At 41.6% G+C, this 22,450-nt stretch overlaps 1 protein-coding gene across 3 annotated transcripts in view; it reads right to left on the reverse strand.

Annotated features, from left to right (window-relative positions):
• The window catches only part of BBS4 (Bardet-Biedl syndrome 4), a 1,226,477-nt gene that overhangs the window by 667,041 nt on the left and 536,986 nt on the right, over positions 1-22,450 (reverse strand). For all 3 annotated transcript variants that reach the window (XM_044077733.1, XM_044077734.1, XM_044077735.1), the window contains exon 9: positions 16,070-16,124. In XM_044077733.1, coding sequence (XP_043933668.1) covers positions 16,070-16,124 — 55 coding nt within the window. The remainder of the gene's footprint in view (positions 1-16,069; positions 16,125-22,450) is intronic.

Here is a 22,450-nt window from a genome sequence, read left to right on the forward strand (position 1 = left end):
GGGTGCAGTCTACGCAACAACATATGCAAATTTAGTTTTAGCAAAATGGGAAGAAAAACAGGTGTTTAATTCTATATACAGGCAAAAATGGCTGCTATACAAAATATTTTTGGATGACATTTGCATTTTTGGGGGGCACCTAAAGAAGAGATTCCTGATTTCATTTATTTTTTAAACAATAGTACACATTTTTTGAACTCTGCATGCAATGTAGAACAGGACAAGGTACATTACCTGGATGTAGAGGTTTACAAGAAAGATGATAAATTTAATTCCAAGGTATATAGGAAAAGTACCTATTCGAATTCCTATCTACATTTTAACAGTGCTCATCTTATGCAGCAAAAAAGAAACTTGGTTATGGGACAGTATATAAGATCCTCTAGAATGACATCCAACAACGAGGATTTTGTTGAAGAAATAAGAAGTTATGTACCTACCATAACGTTCCATGTTAGTTGTCTTCTCTCGCCTTCTTTCTTGCTTGATGGTTCGGAGCCGATCCCTCGGCTCCGACTCGGCACTTGCTAAGCTCGAGAGTCACTTTTACCAGCTCGAGGCAGCCCCATATCCCATGATGCAAGGCGGTAAGTACCCAGATCTCGTTTGATGACAAAGGGCAATAGCACCAAGCATAAAATACTTCCAAAAGGAAGAAAGAAACTTACAGATGGAAGAAGGACCAGGTCTGAATGGTCTTCAGCATAACAGTTTCTTATAACAAGGTCTGTCCAGGCCAGGGGAAGGAGGAGGGTGCAAGAAAGAAGGCGAGAGAAGACAACTAACATGGAGCGTTATGGTAGGTACATAATTTCTTAATGTTAAGTTGTCAATCTAGCCTTCATTCTTGCTTGATGGGACCGTCCTAGCACCTCTATCCTGGGTGGCTCAATGGAACAAACTCTTGAGGACTGTAGAGCCAAAACTGGCTCTGTCCCTGGAGGCCAAGTCCAATTTGTAATGGGAAACAAAAGTGTGAGGAGTGGCCCAAGTGGCAGCTGCACAAATAGTGTCTAAAGGAAGTCTAGCTTGAAAAGCTGTAGAAGTAGCTAAGCTCCTAGTTGAATGTGCTTTAGGTTTTGAGCACAGCTGTTTTCCCTGAGCAGATAAATTTCAGAGATGACGAAGAAAGCCATCTGGACAAGGTCACTTTAGAAACAGGAAGGCCTTTTTATTATCCGCATAGGAAACAAAAAGTTGATCAGATTTTCTAAATTTTTTTGTTCTGTCCAAATAATATCTAAGTTGACGGTGGACATCAAGATAATGTAGCTTTTGTTCAGCTCTATCTGAATAGTTTGCGAAAAATACAGGCAGATCAATGGATTGATTCAAATTGTTCTTTGAAGCGACCTTAGGCAAAAAGGTTGGGTTAGTTCTCAAAGATACTCTGTCTTTGTGAAAAACCAAATAGGGGTCGAACCGAAGAGCATGAAGTTCAGACACCCTCCTGGCCGATGTAATAGCCACTAGGAATAACGTTTTCCAAGAAAGAAATTTCAGGGAACAAGAAACAGCTGGCTCGAAGGGGGGAAGAATCAAGGATGTCAGCACTAAATTTAGATCCCACTGAGGAGGAGGATTCCTGATTGGAGGCTTTAGTAGGAAAATTCCTTTCAAGAAGGCCCTGCAGAGCCTATGGGACATAATATTATGATCTGCTATTCCGACATGAAAATTGGAAATAGCAGCCAATTGAACACTGACTGTGGAAGAAGAGGAGCCTGCGTGAAAAATCTCTGCTAAGAAGTCCAGGACTGCCTGAACAGGGCAGTAAAAGGATCAATATTCTTGGCCTTAGCCCAATAAGAGAAACGTTTCCATTTGCTTGTATAAATCCTCCTGGTAGAGGATTTTAGCGAAGCTACTATGATGTCTCTAACTGGGTTAGAGATCAAAGGAAGCCTGGCTAAGGAAGGAAGTGGAGCAACCATGCTGTGAGGTTGAGAGAAGGGATAGACCGGTGCAGCTGACCCGATTGGTGAATCAGAAGATCTGGCACTGGGTCCAGATGCCACGGCTGCACCAAAAGGTGATGCTGGAGGATCAGGAAGCACACTTGTCGTAGCCAGTAAGGGGCAATGAGAATCAATTTGGCTCTCAAAGCGGTAGCTTTCTGGATAACCTGAGGGATCAGAGGAAATGGAGGGAAGGCATAAAGAAGTCCCTGGGGCCAATCCTGGGTCAGAGCGTCTCTGGGGGGATGGCCTGATAGAGGGAAGAGGCAGAAGAAGTCTGGACATTTGCTGTTTTGGGGAGTAGCAAAAGATGCAACATGGGCGACCCCATTCCAGAAAAATCTCTTCTGCTATAGATTGCTTGAGAGACCACTCGTGAGGCATGAGAATAGCTCTGCTCAATCTGTCCGCTACAATGTTGGTTTTCCCAGGGATATGCGTTGCTACCAGAAACCGATGAGAGGAGATCGCCCATTGCCATAGTCTGGCGCTTCTCGACACAAGGGGTAGGACTTGGTTCCGCCCTGTTTGTTGATATACCAAACTACAGACATGTTGTCTGTGTGGACTGCAATTGTCCCTAAGGGAAGAAAGTCGTTGAGGGCTTGCAACGTTAAAAGCACTGCTCTCATCTCCAGGACATTTATGTGCAGATGGTACTCGAACGGCTGCCACGTCCCATGAACCATCCTGCCCTGATAATGACCCCCACCCGATCAGGGAGGCATCCGTGGTGACAGTGGCTATCGGGGATGGGGTACAAAGTACCTGCCTTGGTGAACCTGAGGAGATGTGATCCACCAAGCAAGATGATCTTTGCAAGTCTGTGTCACCAGAATCTGGTGGACGCATTGAAGTTGTTGGTATGACCACTGTGTGAACAGCATCCACTGAAGAAGGCGCATGTAGAATCGAGCCAGGAAGAAGAGTAATGGCCGCAGCCATGAGGCCTAATACCTTTAGAACCATTCTGGCCTGAACTTTCTTGTTGGCCAGAATGATCCTGACATGACTTTGAATGTCTGAAACTCTTTGATCTGTAAGGGTAGCTGACATCCGAACAGTGTTTAAGTTTGCGCCTATGAAGGTAATAGACTGGCAGGGCGACAAGGATGACTTTTCGAAGTTGATCGAGATGCCCAAATGAGAACAAAGATTTATTGTGTAATCCCTGGCTTGTATAAGCTGATGCCTGGTGGTGGCTGACAGGAGCCAGTCGTCGAGATACTGATAAACCTCGAAACCTTGACGTCTCAGGTGAGCCTTGACCACTGCCATGCATTTGGTGAACACTCTGGGGGCTGTAGTGAGACCAAAGGGCAGGGCTCTGAACTGGAAATGACTGGACCCCAGCCAGCGGAGAAATCTCCTGGAGCGTCTGTGAATTTTGATGTGATAGTACGCATCCTGAAGATCTATTGAGCACATCCAGTTGTCCTTCTGTAAGAAGGGCAGAATTGACTGAAGAGTGACCATTCGAATCTTGTCTTCCTCACAGACTTGTTGAGTCTGCTGAGATCCAATATTGGTCTCCAGTCTCCGTCTTTTTGGGGACCAAAAAGAACCTTGAGTAGATTCCGGGCTCTGAATGGTCTGTTGTAACTGGCTGAATGGCTCTTTTTTGCAGTAGTTTTGAGACTTCTAACTCTGCAATTTCCCTTAGACCGGGTGGTACATCTGGAAGGGAATTTGAGGGGAAAGGACTTTCCTCGAAAGGAATTATGTAACCCTTGGATATGATCGACTGTACCCATCTGTCTTGAGTGAGGGAATGCCAGGCTTTTGGGTACAGTGATAATCTTCCCCCGACTGCCTCCAAGGAGGGACAGCCGGGCAACATCTCAGGGATGCTGAAAGGGCTTGTCAGAGAGAGGCTCTCTGCTTCCCTGGTTTTTTGGACCCCCTCTGCCTCTAGAGCGGCGTCTGTTGTTGTTACCCCCTCTGCCTCTAGGGGTAAACTGACCACGTGAATCCGGCGTGACTCCTTGGGATTTCACGAACCACATTTTCCACCCTTCTGTCCTTTGGGATAAGGTCTAGAAGGGGTGGAAAACGGACTCCTACAGCAGAAAGAGTCTTGCCGTCCTGTTAGCACCTGGTCAAAGTTTCCTTCACCTGAGGGCCAAACAAAGCTGACCCATCAAAGGGAGAATTTGTGAAGGGCGCCTTGAAGGGATCTGCAAAGTCACATAGCCGCATCCAGGCTTGGCGTCTAAGAGCCACACCTGTACCTGCGGCTCTACTGCTCCATCAGCAGCATATGATATTAGCCGCATGGAGGAGTTTGCAATGGAATTAAGGGTTCCTAGCTTGAAGCAATCTTTTCTTGAGCTCCTGCAGCTGTAGGATCCTGTACTACTTCACCCAGCTCCTTAAGGATATCCCTCTGTAGTCTGGTGTAGTGACATAAATAATTCAGCTGAGCATAGCAAAGGTCGCTGAGGAAAACATCCGCTTACCGTACCTATCCATGGTCCTAGAGTCCTTATTAGGAGGATGGGCAGTGGAAGGATCTACAAGTTCCTCCTTGGTGGCCGCAGCCACCACCATGGCACCAGCGGGGACACCCTTAGTGAGGAATTGCTTGTCACCCGGGGCAGTGATAAATTTTGAAGGCCTCCCTAGGGACTGGCTCAACAGAGTCAGGAGCTGCCCATGCCTTTCGGGCAATAACCTGCATAAGGGGTCGAAGGCGGAGACACCCAGGAGGTGCAGGGCCGAGATCCAAGCGCCTCTAGGTATACTGACTCATCCTCAGAGGGATTGTTGGTGGGCCAGTTTCCCCTCTGTTTAAGGAGTTCTAGGATGTCTGAGAAGGAGACATCCTCAGAGGAGATCTAGGGGATCCCTCTGACTCATCAAAGTCAGTATCTGAAGTGACAGACTCGGGGTAGTCAACATGTTTCCTCTTACAAGTCCTCTTCCTAGGAGGATCTCCCGAAACATGAGGAGAATCCTCGGAAGAGAATTCCCAATGGGGAAACCTGAGGCGGAGGATCTCTGGGTCCTTTAGCAAGAGAAGTGGCAGAGATGTCAACAGGCACTATAGAGGGAGGAGCTCCGGGAACAGACCGCTGACTGATACCAGTGGCCAGCACACTCTTCATCACCTCGAATGCTCCCCTCCCAGGCAGGTCCGAGAGAACCCGTTCAAGAACTAGGAACTCCAGGGACCACCGAAAGGGAAGTCTCCGAGGCAGATGTCGGAGCCGAGCTCACCAAGGCCGAGGCTCCAAGGGAAGAGCGGGTTGGACAAGGGTCCGATGCCACTCACCCCTCGGAGGAGACCATGGAAGCCCGACCACGAATCCCTCTAAGGAAGGTCTCAAGAGGAGATAAGAGTAGAGGTTGAAGGAACAGAAGGGGTATCTGTCCTCCAGCCATAGCAGTAATCATTCCCGAAGACTCCAACTCCAAGCTCTGTGGTAGAGTTGAAGGAGGAACTGTAATGGGGTGTGGACCAACAGTCGTCTGTTGAGACGGACTATGTAACATTTGGGCCAGTGCCTGTGACTTAAGTAATCTGCTGACCACTCTCTCTAGGTCATGGTCTGAAAGTCTGGATGACCTTGAAGATCGGCTCCGATGGCTCCGTTCCGAAAGGAGAGGTGAAGCCGGAGCCGAAAGTATCGGCTCCAAGTAAGGAGACCTCGACCTCTTCCTGGAATGAGCCATCGGAACCGATGAAACTATAGATCCTGTCGGAGCCGAAGACTTATCGGAGCTGACAGGAAGCCTCGATGCATCGGCTCCAGCCGGAGCCGATACAGCCACAAAAGTAATGGTGTCGGAGCCGCATGTGGCCGACTCCCATGCCTGTGCCACATGGTGGTCGGAACCGATCGGAGCCGACACCGAAGTGGTCGATGCAGAATCGGCACCGATAGCCATCGGTGCCGAAGGCTTAAGCCAGAATCGGCTCCAGCGAGCCGATCTCGACTCAGAGCGAAGTGAGCCGAGGCCGCAGGCTTAGACACAGAAGCCTGGGCCTTGGAAGTTTTGGCTGATTTAGATGGAGCCGACTTAGCCGGAGAGCCCTCCGGCAAGTAGGCCCCTAAGTATCAGCTTGTTTCGTCTTTCCTGCAGGACTCTCTGGCTGAAGGAATGACAAATAGCACAGGAGTCCTGCAGGTGAAGAGGCCCCAGGCAATACAGGCAAGAAGTGTGACCGTCTGTCAGAGACATCTTCTGACAGCACGAGTCACACTTCTTAAAGCCTGAGACCCTCTCCTTTGACATGGTGTTTCACAACACACACACACACCAGTCAAAGAATTAAATTAAATAAAATACCAAAAGGTATTACTAGAAAAAACACACACACACACCCTAACAGGGGGGGGATGGGATGGGTAAAGTTTGACTAAAAAAAATTAGTAGAGACAGGGATTTTCTGTCAGAAAATCTATATAATTAACTTAAAACTAAAAATTAAAGGGTTTTTAGCAAAAAGGGGCTAAAATATCAAAGTAGTGAATCACTTACCAGGAGCTGGTAAAAGGAGGACCTCATAAGCGGCAAAGCGAGATCTGGGTACTTACCGCCTTGCATCATGGGATATGGGGCTGCCTCGAGCTGGTAAAAGTGACTCTCGAGCTTAGCAAGTGCCGAGTCGGAGCCGAGGGAATGAAGGCGAGATTGACAACTTAACATTGAAAGTTTTAAACCAGATGTTTAGAATGAGGAACTAAGGAACAACTAATAACAGATTGCTGCTTATTAGAAGGTAGACAGGGAAAGTGGTTTAAACCTGTTTTAGGAGAACAAGGCGAGTTCAGAACAAGAAACAAAACAGACTTTAAAATAGTTGATGATAGATTTTCACAACCATTTACATTAAATTCAAAGCATGTTACAGCTACCTTGGTCAGGAGGATTATAGACATGGAAAAGATTCTATTGTCAACATTAAACTGTTAAATAAAGGCCAAAATGGAATTAATGGATGGTAAATAGTCAAATGTCTTCCTGAAAACTTAAACGGATAAACAATGATTGAAATGGAACTTTTAAAACTGGGCATAGTTCATGTATTCCAATAATGTCATCTATTTCTACCATAAATCTATTTTTTGGAAAGTAGGACAATGGTAATAGAAGGGAAAGAATTTAACAACTGTAACAATAATGGCTTAGTGTACTTGGAAGAAATATAGGTGTTATGCAAGCAATTTTATTATCCGACACTGATAAATTTGGGTATAATTGTGAAGATGAGATGAAAGTGAGATTGAATGATTCCATATATACTTACAACAGAGACACAGAAAACATCATGAACAATTGGGAGGTTTTCAACATAGTAAAGAGTTCAACAAGATTTTCAGTAAAAGTGTTTATAAAAGGAGGTCATTTAAGGACATTTTGAAAAGAGCTCTGGTGGCAGGTAACTTTACAGGCTAACAAATGGCCAGGGCTTAATGACTGTATTTCCATTGCCCCCTTCTCAAACTCAGGTGGTCTATCTTGTAAGTGTGAGAATGCAGGGCCTTTTTTATGGAAAAGCAGCAAATTAAACCATAAACTACCTTAGCCCTGTGATTGACCATGTTAGCCACAATATTTTCCTTGAAAGAAACATGGTTTTATGAAATCATTTTACGTTTAATACATATTTTTTTAAAATAATTTAGTTTTTAAAAGCTTCATATTTAATGCCTATTTATGTGTCAGTTTAACATACAGAAATAATTGTATTTACAAGTGCTCTTTTTAGTAATAGAATTGTATAATTTTTATTATGCAATTTTACTGTTTGTTGTGCGAACTAATAATCATTATTACCAGTGGAACGATGTTTCCATTTTACAGGAACATTATATTTTGAAATAATATATGTTTTTATGGAGTTTATATGTATTTATTTATGTTTTAACCATTATTTATTGAATGGTTTTAATTGATTGCATTATATTAAGGTTTTTATTACACAATGAGGAGTCATTATTTTATGGAAACATTCAGGTTTTTGTTCAGTTTGGTTTGAATAAAAATGTCTTTGTGATTGGTCTTCATTTTGGTCATTTTCATCTTTGTAGGTATAAATACTTATTTAGGAGATTTCAGCCCACATCTGATGAAGTTTTCAAATGAAAATGTAATTTTATGAGTTAATGCTTTGTATTGGTTGTATTTGGTGTGACATTAAAACAAGTGAACTCCAGCGCCTTCTGGTGTCTATTTTGGAGTCTTTGAAAGATCTTTAATCAAATCTCTCTGTAATCTGGTAAAGTGTTCCATATAATTCAAGGATCTCAGAGCGAAGGCCGATGAAGCATAAACACGCTTCCCAAATCTATCCAACATCCTAGACTCCTTGTTAGGAGGATGGATAGTAGGACTCTCTTCAGTAAGTTCCCTCTTGGTGGCAGCTGCACCAACAGGAATTCCTTTAGACCAATGTGGCTCTTCCTTTGGTGCTGATAGTACATGGTCAGGTCTCTTGGGAATTGACCCTAAGGAGTCGAGCATCTTCCATGCCCACTGAGCAATCAGTTTGATAAGATCGTCAGCAGGTGGAGAGATCTAAGAAGTGGAGGGTTGGCCAGGAAAAGCCTCCAGGCATACTGATTCCTCCGATGAAGGCTGGGTGGATGACCAGCCGCCCTTCTGCTTCAGGATTTCCAAGATGTCTCTGAATGAAACATCATCAGGGGGTGACCTGGGGGAACCTTCCCCTTCATCGGTCAGTCTCTTCTGTGTAAGACTCTTTCGGGGAGTCCAGTTGCTTCCTCTTGCACTTCCTCTTTGCAGGGGTTTCCATGGGGGATTTTCGGGTGAAGTTTCTGAAGAGGAAACCACTAAATTGGGAGTCACCTCGGACATTTGTACCCTCTGTCCAGGGAGTGAAACTAATAGGAGCTGAGGTTGAGAGGAAAAAGAGATATGTCCCAACAAGAATGGCAAGGCCTGAGAATCCTCAATGGATAATGCCTTCTCCAGTATCTGGAAGGGAGGTCCACCCCTAGAGGGACGGGAGACCAAAACTAAAGAGACTGCTTTGGAACCAGGGTCCCACCCTGCACCAACGAGACTGCCTCTGGAACAGGAGCCTGGGTCAACACTACAAGGGCCGAGGCACAGAAGGCTCCAAAGGAACCGAAAAGCTACCATGCATCTCGGACCCAAACAGAGAGTCCCAATCCTGGGAGGTCTCCTGTGCCAAAGGCTTGGAGATACTCAAGATGGTTCTCGGAACTGAAGATGAAAAGGCTATCAGAATTGATTTGGTCAGAGCCGGGAGTACTGGAATTGAAGACTCCAAAGGCTCATCTACAATTGCAGAAGGAAGAGGGTATGAAGGGGTCATAGAACGGACAGTTTTGACACCAGTTTGGCTTGGAACCAAAGGTAATCCTCTCGCCACAAGTAGCTGATCTACTAGCCTCATGAGATCAGCTTCCGACAGACTCTTAGTAGACCTCACCAATGCCATGGAGGGAGATCTGGGTGATCTCACTTCCACAAATGTGGTTTCTCTGAAAGGGTCCACAGAAGGGGAATAGGAAGTTCTTGGGAGCACAGGCAGCCCCAGTTGCTTAGGTCCAATTGATCTCTTGGTACCAACGTGGAGGCTGTCGGTTCCAAAGCCAATTTTGTTGATTTGGACAGGCCCTCAGGTGCCGAAGAATTCTTCGGCCCTGAGGAAGTTTTTGAAATTTTCTTAGTTGGTTCCAAAACACTCAGAAATGAGGATGATCTTTTATTCAAACCATGGGAGGAAGATGTTTCAGCTATACTAGATTTTTCCTTGGAACTAGAGATGGCCTCGTCAAAAGGAGATTTTAAAAGTCCTTTCAAAATTAGTTTATTCTTTCACTCAACGTTTGGATAGACAACCTGTGACAAATCACACAATTTTCTTGCAGGTGAATCCTGCCAAGACAGTAGATACATAGCATGTGCCCGTCTGAATTGGGTATTTTACCCTCATACTTTCTATACCTCTTGAATCCTGAGGTGCCCTTGGAAGGTTTTGAGGGAGATTGTTTTTGTCTGCCATTATCGGCAATAAGGTGATAAGCAAAAGGAAAGAAACAAGGAAGTAAGTAAAGGAAAAAGAGAAAGAGAAAGGGAATTAATACCAGCTATGGTATTAGGAGGTGCCTTATCGGTAATAAGGTAAAAAAAGAAAGATTTACCAACTATAGTAAGGGACAGATTACCAATGGTAATGGAAAAGAAATGGAGCTAATTAGAAGGGAGGAGGAGCGGGTAGAAGTGCTAAGCAAAAGAATCGCTAAGAAAGGTAGAAAGTTTAAGAAGAAATTTGAAAAACAATTTAACTGACAAAGTTCGAGAGATGGGGCAAACACATCTGGTCTGTGAAGCAGCAAATGAGATCAGAGGTAATCTATGTGAGGAGCATTATGGGTAGAGCCTAGCTCGAGAGTTTGGAGATTGCGAGCTGAAAGATATGGCCGAGTCGGTTCCAAGGGTTCAGAACTGAACCCACTCTCAAGGATTAGGTGAAGATAAACAACATCAGATCAATATTTTCCATAAGAACTTTAAATCAGCCTGCTGAGCTGGTTAAAAAGGAAAAAGTGTAAGCTTTTCAAAAACAAATAAAAAAAAAAACAACTAATGACAAAACATGTAGGTGACTTTCATAACAAATTTAACACTTTCATTTTAAATTAATAAAGACTTCCTCAGAACAAAATCAGTACTACATCACCTACCTTATTATACAAAACTTAATTGAAAACATCATGTGACATTAGAAAATGATCTGTCACATGTTCATATAAAAAGGGCAAATAAAAATAAACAAAACTATATATATATATATATATATATATATATATATATATATATATATATATATATATACACACACACACACACATATATATATATATACACACACACATATATATATATATATATATATGTGTGTGTGTGTGTGTGTGTATATCAATAAAATATGTATAATCGTAACTCATCTTAAACAACGAGCTCCAAGGACACATTTAGCATTTAAATCCTCAATGATATCAGGCATTACAGTAGAATTAAAACCAAACAGGTGGTGCAATAGCGCTCAAAATGAAACTAAAAAAACAAAAATGAGCACTAATGTTGCGAGTCCTCAGAAAGAGTTTATTGGAATAAAAGTTTAGTGGTTTTGTCAATACAATTGACTTCTTCAGAACAAGAAAACATCATTCAAAATGGGTTGAAATAATAGATACTATACAATAACTGGTTCTCCTTCCACCAATAATATGACTTAATATTCCTGTTCATGAATATTTGATACAACTCATGAATATTAAATACATGATATTAAGAAACACCCCAAAGACTTATTCTTATAGTGCAATATTTTTGAAAATATAAAAAAATCGACCTGAACTCTTGAAAAGATTGCTACAGTATATGCAAACATTCAACAAAGCCTTCATAAATATAAAAATATTAAAATACAAATATGTTATATATAGATATGTTTTATATAGAAAAAAAATATAACTAATAATAGTAAAACTATCAAACTTGTCCTGCCTTCTCTTTGAGAATAGGCAGAACGGTCAAATGTTCATTTAAACCTGGGGGAAAATCGGCTGTTAACCTTAATTGCCATAATAATTCTTTTTTGTTTAAAACATTTTGCCAGTCTCCCCCACTGGCTTCCACATGAACAAAATCAAGAATAGCAAACTTAAAACCACAAAAATCAGCACACGACATACTGTGTTTGTATAAAGCATTAGTTTCCTTTTTGCTTTTTATGTCGTATAAATGTTCATATATCCTGGTTTTTAAAAATGTAAAATTCACTTTTGATTTTCACGACCAAGAGATTAATTTCCTAGATACTAAGATATTAAAGGACCAAGATAAATTAATTTCTAGAATTTATCATAAAAATACCTAGAAGACCATGGAAAGTATCTCCCACTTGTGGGGGTCTCACCTGGTCCTGCTCAATTTGTCTGCCATGAAATTCTGCTTTTATGGAATGCAAGTAGTCGGTAGGAATAGATTGTGTTGAAATGCAAATTATCAGGGCATCATGGTTAGTCTGCAAATGGCACAAGATTTGGTTCCCCCTTGTTTAACATACCACATGATTGCAGTGTTGTCTGTGATGACTAAAAGAGATCCTGATATCCAGAAATCAAAAAGGATTTAGTACTGCTATCATTTCCTTGATATTTATATGCTTCAGTTTGTCTTGCTGGTTACATGGACCTTAAACTTTCATCCTTTTGGATACAACTCCCCATGCAAAATCTGATGCATTTGTGAATACAGTCTGAATGGGGACTCAAGGGACAAAAAGAGACATGGGCTAAAGAAGAAGTGATTCATCTACCATAGGATCTCCCTTTCTACACAGCCCAGAGCTGGAAATTAAAAAGAGAGGGGATGCAGGTGTTAGGTCCAAACTGGTTTGAGGGTTTGACTGGAAAATGTCAGAAACTACTCCTTGTAGAAGTCAACATTGTCCTGAGAAAGAAAGAATATCATGATGGCTTAATCTCAAACATACCTCTCAACATTTCAACTTTCAAAATCATAGCAGGGGCCATCAAAAATCATAGCAGAAGGGCCAATATCGCAGCATTCAAAATTTACTTGTGTATAAATTCATACCCTGGGGGAGGAGCAGAATACACTTTTCAAGCACTGATACAAAAAGGCAGAGGGAGGAAATAAAGCCCAAAGGGTTTCTTATCTGAGCTTAACAATGGAAGAAATCCAGAGTAAGCAGTAGTCTTCCAAGAGATCCTTCTGGTACTATGACACTAGAAAACTGCAAGGATCTAGTCTGTGGGTCTGAAAAGCAGTCCCTGTACTGCCAGGGGACTGGTCCATTACCATCACCATCAGACACACACACACACACACACACACACACACACACACACACAGTGGGATGGACTCTGAGCTTTGGTAGACTGCCTGAGGAAGCACAGCGGTGCACTACACCCATATGCCAGTAAGGCAGTGTGTTTACTGACCATCTGTTTTTCAGTTCAGTACCCGTCATAAAAATAAAATATGGATTTTTCCCTGGAAGGGAATTTATCTGCCTAGCAATGCAGAACTGTTAGTTGACCTTCAATCTTCGAAAGCCCTCAAGAGGAGTGCTCTTCAATAGCAGGACAGCTCTAAAGGCATCGGTGCCAAAAACTGCTGTTTTTCTTCTGTTCTGCTTGAGTTGATAATAATTTTTGTGTGGGGAAGCTTTGGAAGCTGGTCGGCTGTTATATCCCCAGCAGGATATAATTCACATAGTTAAGCCTACTGCAGCAGTGATCAATTAATAAACATCACCTAAACAGATTACAACTGTGATATCCTACTACTAGTAGCCAAGAAAGTAATCAGGGAGAGGAAAACTGATAAAATACAGATGCTCAGGGAGGGGTATGACATCTTAAATGTGTTGGGAGACCATGAGTTAAAGTAAGGGAGGGACAAAATAAGCAAAAGGTGGCATAACAAATGGAATACTTAGGAAAATCTGCTAGAGGAAGATGTTAGCAACTGTTATTTTAATATTATTAATTGATCACTGCTGCAGTAGGCTTAACTATGTGAATTATATCCTGCTGGGGATATAACAGCTGACCAGCTTCCAAAGCTTCCCCACACAAAAATTCTTGTTTTGTAACCTGAGGCTCAAATGTTTTACATAAGCGATATACTAGAATTCAGCTCTGAATAGACATTATACAATGTATAAGATACAATTTTTGACCCAAAAGATAAGTTATTATGCATATCAAATGTCATTACAATGAAATGCATGGGACCATAACAACTATTTAGTTACAATGAAATTTCATTATAACAAATTGTGGGGAAAAAAATGCACTTATTTGACAATAAGATGTCAATCAGACGTTAGACGTAACTTTTTTTATAGAAATATGTGTACAGAAAACTTTTTTTTTCAAAACATGAAGTCATTTTTGACTGCACAGAATTTTTTAGTAGTATTCATGATCACATTTTCTACATCATATAGTTTTAAAAACACTTTCCATCCACATCAGTGCTGCACGATAAATAATCCCGAATAATTTTTAGTCCATCAATTGTTTCAGAAAAGGAAACCTTTGTAACAGGTGGCATATTATTTTCATCATCTTCTTCCTTGCTTTCCAGAGTTAAGATGCTTGATGCAGATGACTGTAAATTGTCAATGTCCTGATCGTTTAGGTTGTTCATGATCATTAAATCATTATCTGCATCAATGTACTTCTCATAATTTGCACCATCAGCAGCTACAGAACTCCACATTTCCCTCACTTCATTTTCCACTTCTTCACCTGGATCTGTTCCAGTCATCTGGATATCATCACTGATTTTAGTAATCAAAAACTTCTTCCAACATTTAACAATTGTTGATGCTTGTACTGACCACCAAGCTGCACAAACCATATCACAGGTTTCTTTGACATCAATTTTTTTGTTGTCTTCTGAAACTATGTTCAACAATATATTTTGAATAAGCTGATTCCTGTAATACTTTTTTACAGCACGAATAATGCTGAGATCCAATGGTTGCAGGACTGTTGTACAATTTGGTGGTAAAAATTAAACTCTAAGGTGTTCTAATTTGCATGTTAATTTATGCGCCGAACAATTATCAATGAAAATAAGAATTTTTCTTCTTTGTCTTCTCATTTATGTGTCCAAATTCTTCAGCCATTCAGTAAATATTCCTTGTGTCATCCAAGCTTGTTGGTTTGCTTGATAATTGCATGGAAGTGATTGGACATTCTTAAAACATCGTGGATTTGCAAATCTTCCTATAACCAATGGTTTCAGCTTTTCTGTACCAGATGCACTGCAGCAAAACAGGATGGTTAAACAAAGTTTTGATTTCTTCCCTCCTTTGCAAGGATCTCCTTTAGCAGTTAGGGTACGATGCAGGAGTAATTTGAAAAAGAACCCATTCTCGTTTGCACTGAAAACTAACAAGAAAGAGACAGCCTATGGCATGGTTCCAGAGACTTGGCAAAAATATAATCGTGGCGTTAAGTATTTTTTTGCATCACATTATCCTCTTTGGTGGCCATTTCTGGACAAAAAAGGTCCATTATACTAAAATTTAATTTAGTTAAAATGAAATTCTTTATACATGACATTGTATGAATGTTTGTTCGGTCCAACAAAAAATGTCCGTTATTCTGAAAATTCTGTTCTTTCAGTATTCATAATAAAGAGATTTGACCTGTATTTACCTAAAGGGCATGATGCAAATCCAAATTAATGTGAAGCTATGAAGCAATGTATTGTTTTAAGGAACATGTTATGCATACGGATTATAAGGGATGTTAAACTCTGATGTCTTGTTTAATAAAGCTCCAGTGTTTAAAAAAAATACCAATTTTATGAGGGACAGAACAAAAAGCTGAGCAAAATTCAAAGACAGGTAAGAGCTATATACCAAATTAATCACTTGACAGCAATACAGAGCTATGATGCAAGCTTCTGTGAAGTATGAACTGTAGAGGAAGGGGAAAACCAGAACATATTGAAAGCTCAACAGCAACCTAAATGGCAATGCTGGTGAGCACACAAGGGTAAAAGAAACACACAAGCAACTAAAGTGATGAACAAGCAGGGAAGAGGGCAACCAATCTGGAGAAATTTCTGATTACACATAGCTGTGAAGGAAGAAACATAACATAATACATAGGCATAATAATTATGTGAATTAATTCTAGAAGACTGCATACAGTTTACTGCTTAACAGTATTTCATCCTGAAATCCTACTTTATTTTTTAAGTGTATATTTACACATATACTTATTCTTGACATTAAAGATGTTAATCCCCAGTCCTTCTCAAATAAGAGCTAAAGAGTTTTTAACATCCACATAACTATTACCAGAACAGGCAACAGGACCTTCTTTTTACCTCATATTAAATATTTACAGGACTTTTCATATCACAAAGATTCAAGACAATTTCTGGTCTAGTACTAAAAAGTGACACCAAAGTGTAAAAATTCAATGCATTAAATTTTATAATTTCCCCACTTAATACATTATATTTTTTAGATGACAGGTACTCAAACTATCCTGAGTACATACCAAGAAAAAAATGTGAGGTATTATCTAAATTGTCTGTAGTTACTTTACCTGTAAATACAGCAGGCCAAGTGTTGTCAGCAGATCTGTGTTCTCAGGAGAAAACCTTAAGAAAAAAAAAGTATGAAACAGTAAATACACACCTGATTCGGGCAGATCAAATAATACAAACTATTATTATTATTATTATTATTATTATTTACTATTATTAAAAACCAAGCCAAAGGGCAAAATAAACAATTCAATCAATACTTAAAGCAAATATAAAACACTGCACATATTATGGTACTCTGCTTGGCACAGTAAAACAGAAACATATTCAATCATCTCACAACAAACAATTCAAAAGAAATAGTATAAAAAATGAAGATATACGCTTAGCACTTGTCAATAATAAATGCATGTAAACAGAGCTATAAAAAGAGAACCAGAACTACAAAACAAGGCATGAATAACATGGTTGGCACCTCTTTATGCATCCCCAATTCTAACTAATCTTTACAAAATGACCTTAATAAACTTTCCATCTGTTACAACACAATTGCTAGATTCGGTACTAGTGTCAAATCACTATGCCACAACTGCCTTTCCCTACAAGCCTTGCACTGGTTTGAATTTCCAAACTTATTAAGGTACCATCAAGTCAGCCTAGCTCATCTAATTCTGTACTATCCCAAAAAGAAACCTGACCTGAATGGCATGCTGAACTTCTACAATTCAAATAGACAACTTTGGTCCTCCAACAAATCCTTAATCGAAACAATCACATGCAAAAACAACTCCGGGATCACGATTTGCCCATGAAATAGCAAAAATATGGAACAGCCTTCCCCCTGACCTCAGACTACAAACCTCTACACCCTCCTTCAAAAGCCTACTTAAAACATACCTCTTCACCAACCATCTATGCAACTGTAACTGTCCCCCCTAAAGCCTCATCCACGCACTATTTTTACACCCCATCTGTCCTGGACAACATGCTCTAACTATACCCATCCATTTTTGAGCAACAACCTATATATGAGTGCGTGTGTGTGTGTGTGTGTGTGTGTGTGTGTGTGTGTGTGTGTGTGTGTGTGTGTAGATATATATATATATATATATATATATATATATATATATACTCGTTCATGTATATATGCTTGAATGTATATATGGAAACTTAAACAGTTATATACTTTTATTCAGTTGAGAAATATCGTGCAATATTCTACCAGGTTCTTATCTACTCTCACTGTATATTTTGTATACTTGTATTTTCAACCAAAAGGGGTAATATCCTCTTATTGTATACTAACTGCTGTAAAGTCTACAGTCTGTATGCTACTACTCAGTAATGTCTCTTTTGTAAATCTTCTTCTCTCTGTAAACTTATGCAGTTTTTCACCCCAGGACTCCGCTGAAAATGGACACTTGTTGTCCAGTCAGACTATCCTGGCAAACAAATGTTAATAAATAAATAAGCCAAGTAGTATTCTCGTGGAGATTCTAAGCATTCTCCTTAGTCGTTTCCAAACTGAGTTTTACACGTAGGGTTGTCACGAACTTCTGGATACTCTGTCCCTCATAGGTTCATAGGTAGGTACTAGGCTATCAGCCCGAGGGCCAAGGCAAGCCTAGTCAACAGTATATTGGCTTTTGCCACCCACGTATTGCTAAATTGCTGCCCCTCTATCGAGCAGTGCCCCAGACATAATCCCAGGGGTGAATTTCCTATCACCCATCCACTTATCAAGGATTTTCTTGAATAGTGCTAATGACGAGCTCTGCTTGATGTGGATGGGAATCTTGTTCCAGAGCATGGGAAGTCCCGGGACATGAATCTATCCCCCCAGCATGTCCTGTTTATTGTTGTGGTGAGGATTAGGTCCCTAGAGTGTGTAGCTCGGGGAGACTGGGACTTCTTCAAGTGGAGCAAGTCCAATAAGTTTAGGTTTGACATGTCTTTCTATGTCAGACAGAGGTCTCCTTGGAGTAAGCAGTATGCGTCCGAGTAAAGTTTGAGTTTCTTGAGCCAGTCAGCATAGGGCAATTGTTTGAGGCCAGCAATCCTCTTGGTGAGGTACTTTTGGAGTCTCTCAAGTTGTTGTAGGTGTCTTGTGAGGTATATCCCAAATGGGGCACTGTATTCAGTGAGGGGTCTGATAAGTGATGAGTTGAGGGGAACGATGACTTCCTTATTTCTAGATGTGAACCTTTCTGTGATTAAGTGGACCACGTAGACATATTTTCTGACCACTGTGGCAATGTGGTTATCAAAGGAGAGGTTACTATCCACTTTGGTCCGAAGGTCTCTTATCACACTTTCTGTGTTAAGTGAACTTCTCCCTATTTGGTAATTCATGGGTACCATGTTTTTGCCAAAGGGGATAGCGCAATGTACTTTTTGACATTTAGTTTGTGGCCATGATTCTGACACCAGGTGTCAGTCTCGGTGAGGCCCTTTTGCAGGATGTCTACGTCGGCAGGGGAATCGATAATGGCACCCAGTTTGCAGTCATCTGCAAACTTGGTTAGCCATAGACCCTTGGTGTTCACTTGCACTTCAGAGAAGTATATACTGAACAGGAGGGGTCCCAGGACTGAATCCTGGGGTACTCCATTTGTCACTGGTTTGGAGATGGATCTGGAGTCAGCAGCTCTTATCATGTGGGTTCCTTCCATGAGCTGGTTGGTCACCCATCTCGTGATGTAAGGGTTTATGTTAAGGTTGGTGAGTTTATCAATGATTCCTGAATGAGAGATAGTGCCAAAGGCTTTAGTGAGGTCCAGGCAGGCTGTATGGACTATCTTGCCCTTGTCTATGGCCTTTGTAACTGTTTTGAAGACGTCTACCAGGTTTAGGAAACATGACCTACCTTTTACAAATCTGAATTGGGTAGCATCCAGAGTTTGGAGGTTACCTATATCTTTGTTTATGAGTTCCATGATGATACGCTCCATGGCCTTGCAGACCAGGCTTGTCAGGCTAATAGGTCTATAGTTCCCGGGGTCTGTGGTGGCTCCTCCTTTGTGGAGTGGGATAACCATTGCTGTGTGCCATTTTGTGGGCATATAGCCTGTGGTGAGGCTGTGGTTGAACATGGATTTTAGGTGGGGGGGGCTATTCATTTTGGAGTTCGTGCAAGACACAGCCTGGGATGTTGCCCGGTCCCATGGATGCTGTGTTTCTGGATTTAGAGAGTGCCTTTTTTACCTGTGTATTTGTGATTGCCTGGGCTCTACAACCATCTGGTATAGTTATGGGCCCTTTGGGGGGTGAGGTGGGAGTAAAGTTTGCACTGAACCTATCTGCCAATATGTTGGCAATATCAGTTGGCTCTGTATATTTTCTGCCATTCTGTCGTAGCTTGGTGCAGATCAGGGTGTTGTTATGGAGATTCTTGACATAGTTATAGAATGCCTTGTGGTTGTCTTTGGAATCCAAGGCAATTTTTCTTTCAAAATTAGCTTTGGAGGATTTTATGAAAGATTTTAGTTTCTTACTGAGGTTCGTTAGTGAGTTTCTCCATACCTGGGTATTTACTCTCTTTTGCAACAGTTTCTTCCTTCTGTTGTAGAATTTATTAATGGCAGGGGACCACCAGATTGGCTTCCTTTATTTGGAGGATATCGTCTTGGTTTTGTTGGGGATAGCACGATCCATGCACTCATGCAGGTGCTTGCAGAGTGCATTTGTGTAGGATTCAGCAGTCGTGACTGTATTGACTGTGTTATCCATTTGCAGGGGTGCCGCAAAGTTAGCCACCTCACTTTTGAGAAGCATGAAGTTTGCTTTGGAAATTTTTTTACAATGGTTTCCTTGTGTGGGGATGGGATTGGGACATGGATATCTAGGGTGATTAGTTTATGGTCTGATCTAACCAGCGAGGAGTTGACCTCGGGTGCTTAGCACTGGTCACTCATGTTGGTAATGACCAGGTCCAGAATGCTGTTGCCCCTGGTGGGGGCGTTGATAAGTTGATCCAGGGCATTAGAGTTTATGAACTCCAAGAATTGTTGAGCCAGGGGGTTAGTACAAGAGTAGTTTTCCCAGTTATGTTTGGGTAGTTGAAATCACCCATTATTATGGTGTTTGGTTGGACCCTCATTTTTTCCAATGTCCCCAGGAATGAGGAGTGAGCGTCCTGGGTCATGGTGGGGGATCTATAACCAGATATAATTTGGAATGCATTTTTGCCCTGGGTTAGTTGCACTTGGATGATTTCAGAGGCATCATATTTTGCAACTAGCCTGGAGGTGTGGATGTCCTTGATGAATATTGACACGCCTCCACCCTTAGTGTTTTGGTCCAGGTTTTGTGGCCGAAACGTGTGGTATGAGATATATATATGAAGTAGTGCTGGAGTGCTCTCGGGAGCCTTGAACCAGGTCTCAGTCACTGCACAGATATCAATTTTCTCCATTTTGAGGAATGTCTACAGTGAGTGCATTTTGAGGTTTAGACTCCTAGTGTTGAGTAACATTGCCCTCAGTTTTTTGTTTCCTGTAGTTCTTATGGTGGTGGGTTTGTTTTTTGAGCCTTGCCTAAAAAAGGCACTACAGGGGTGGCAAGAGCCTTGCCCAATATTCTGAATCCCAGGGGTGACAGGTGCAGGCCATCTCTGGCGAAGCATCGTGGCCTGTCAAGCATGTCATCCCAGGAAGACAGATACTGGATCCGCTTTGAATGACACCAGAAACTTAGCCAATTGTTGAAGTTGATCATCTTATCCTTGTACTATGGTATCGTTTTTGGTGAAGGCAGGATGCTACTCAGGGCTAGGGCCATACCTGCCTGGGCTGCAAGATCGGAGAGCTCTTCCGTGTCTCTTTTTATGTAGTCCAGGGAGGTACGTCTCAGGTCATTTACACCAACATGGACTACGACATCGTCATATTTGTACTTGCCTTGTAGTGACCTGAATGCATGCATTATGTGGCAGATTCTGGCACCCAACAAGCAGCTGACAGTAACCTTATCTTTGTCCAGCCTGGTGAGTGGGGCATTTTTGGACCTGACTATAGAGTCACCTATCACAAGTGTGTCGGGTATGTTGTTTTGCCTTATGGGCTGTGGTTGTGCGGCACACCGAGTTTGTGGGCTATGTGTTGTTTGGGGTGTGTTGGTGGGAGGAGGTTGCTTGTGTGTCTGCTTTGGAGGCCACTGTTGCCTAGGCAGATTTAGATTTTTAATCAGAGCCTCCGTATATGTCTTGGTGTGGGTTTTGGAGGTGTTGGTTTAGCTGGTCTATGTGTTGTGAGTGGGGTGTTGTGAGTTGTTACCTTCTCCTCTTGACTGTCTGTTCCAGTCTTGGTTGGAGAGAGCTTTGCCTCTAGATTGGCTGTATAAGTGCATCTCTCACGAGTGTTAGTATTTGGTGGTGGGAGGAGAGGGTTGTCTGTGTACATGAGGCAGTTGTAGCATTGCCTCAGGATGCCCAGGCTCATCAGGTAGGCTGGAGAGTACACCGGGAGCTGTCTTGTGGACATGCCTGAATAAGTAGGGAAGTATAAAGACTATTCCCTACTGGCAGATGCAGGGGTTGAGTGCTTAGTGCTGCATTAGATTTAGAACAAGTGCTGGGCTGAAACATGCGGGTGTGAGTGCTTTAGGCTGAAAGACTGACAAGTTCTAAGGGAAAAACTGAAGAGCAGACTTTGTGGAGTGCGCAAAACTGCACAGAAGTGGGTTTTTATAACAGGAAGATAAAAGGGATAGAAATTAGCCCAAAATGGCCAATAAACTACAACTACTACTGAGCTGAAAACCACTCCTCCAGGGACAGATAAGCTGCTCAAAGCTCTCCACTCTTGCTGGTGAACAGAGAAACGTCCTTCTATCCAAGTAAGGTGCTCTCCACTCTCGCTGGTGAACAAAGAAACTTCCTTCTATCCAAGTAAGGTATGGGCCAACACAGAAATTACAATACAGACCTGGATTCAGCAAACTCTGAAAATTGGACTCTACTAGCTTCAGAAAGGCAGGAAACAAGTATAGGATAGCTTGTTTTTGAGTTTTTTTTTTAGAAATTAAGGCAGTAAACAAAAAATAAACACTTTAAGGCATAGAAAAACAGCTATCGCACTTGAGTGTGTAACCTACAACAGTTAAAACAGTTTAAATGCTTAGAAAATTAATTTAAAGTGCAAACAGTAAATAAGTACAATAAAACAGTTGCAAAAAGCTTTTTAGTATCAAATAAATGCTAGAAACTGAGCGTTTAGGCGGAATTAGCAATTTCTAACAAGAAACAAGCCAAAAAAGTACTTAAATCAAACCAGTCTTTTCTCTTTCTGCTGCTGTAGGACTCTGCAGATCACTTGGGCAGGTTCTTTCTGAGCTGATAAAAGCGCAAAAAATGCGCAAAAGTGGGTTTTTATAGCAGAAAGATAAAAGGGATAGAAATTAGCCCAAAATGGCCAATAAACTACAAATTCTGAGCTGAAAGC

The sequence above is a fragment of the Protopterus annectens genome, chromosome 7.part0, assembly GCF_019279795.1.
Source record: "Protopterus annectens isolate FY-2018-M chromosome 7.part0, PAN1.0, whole genome shotgun sequence".
Lineage (NCBI taxonomy): Eukaryota > Metazoa > Chordata > Ceratodontiformes > Protopteridae > Protopterus > Protopterus annectens.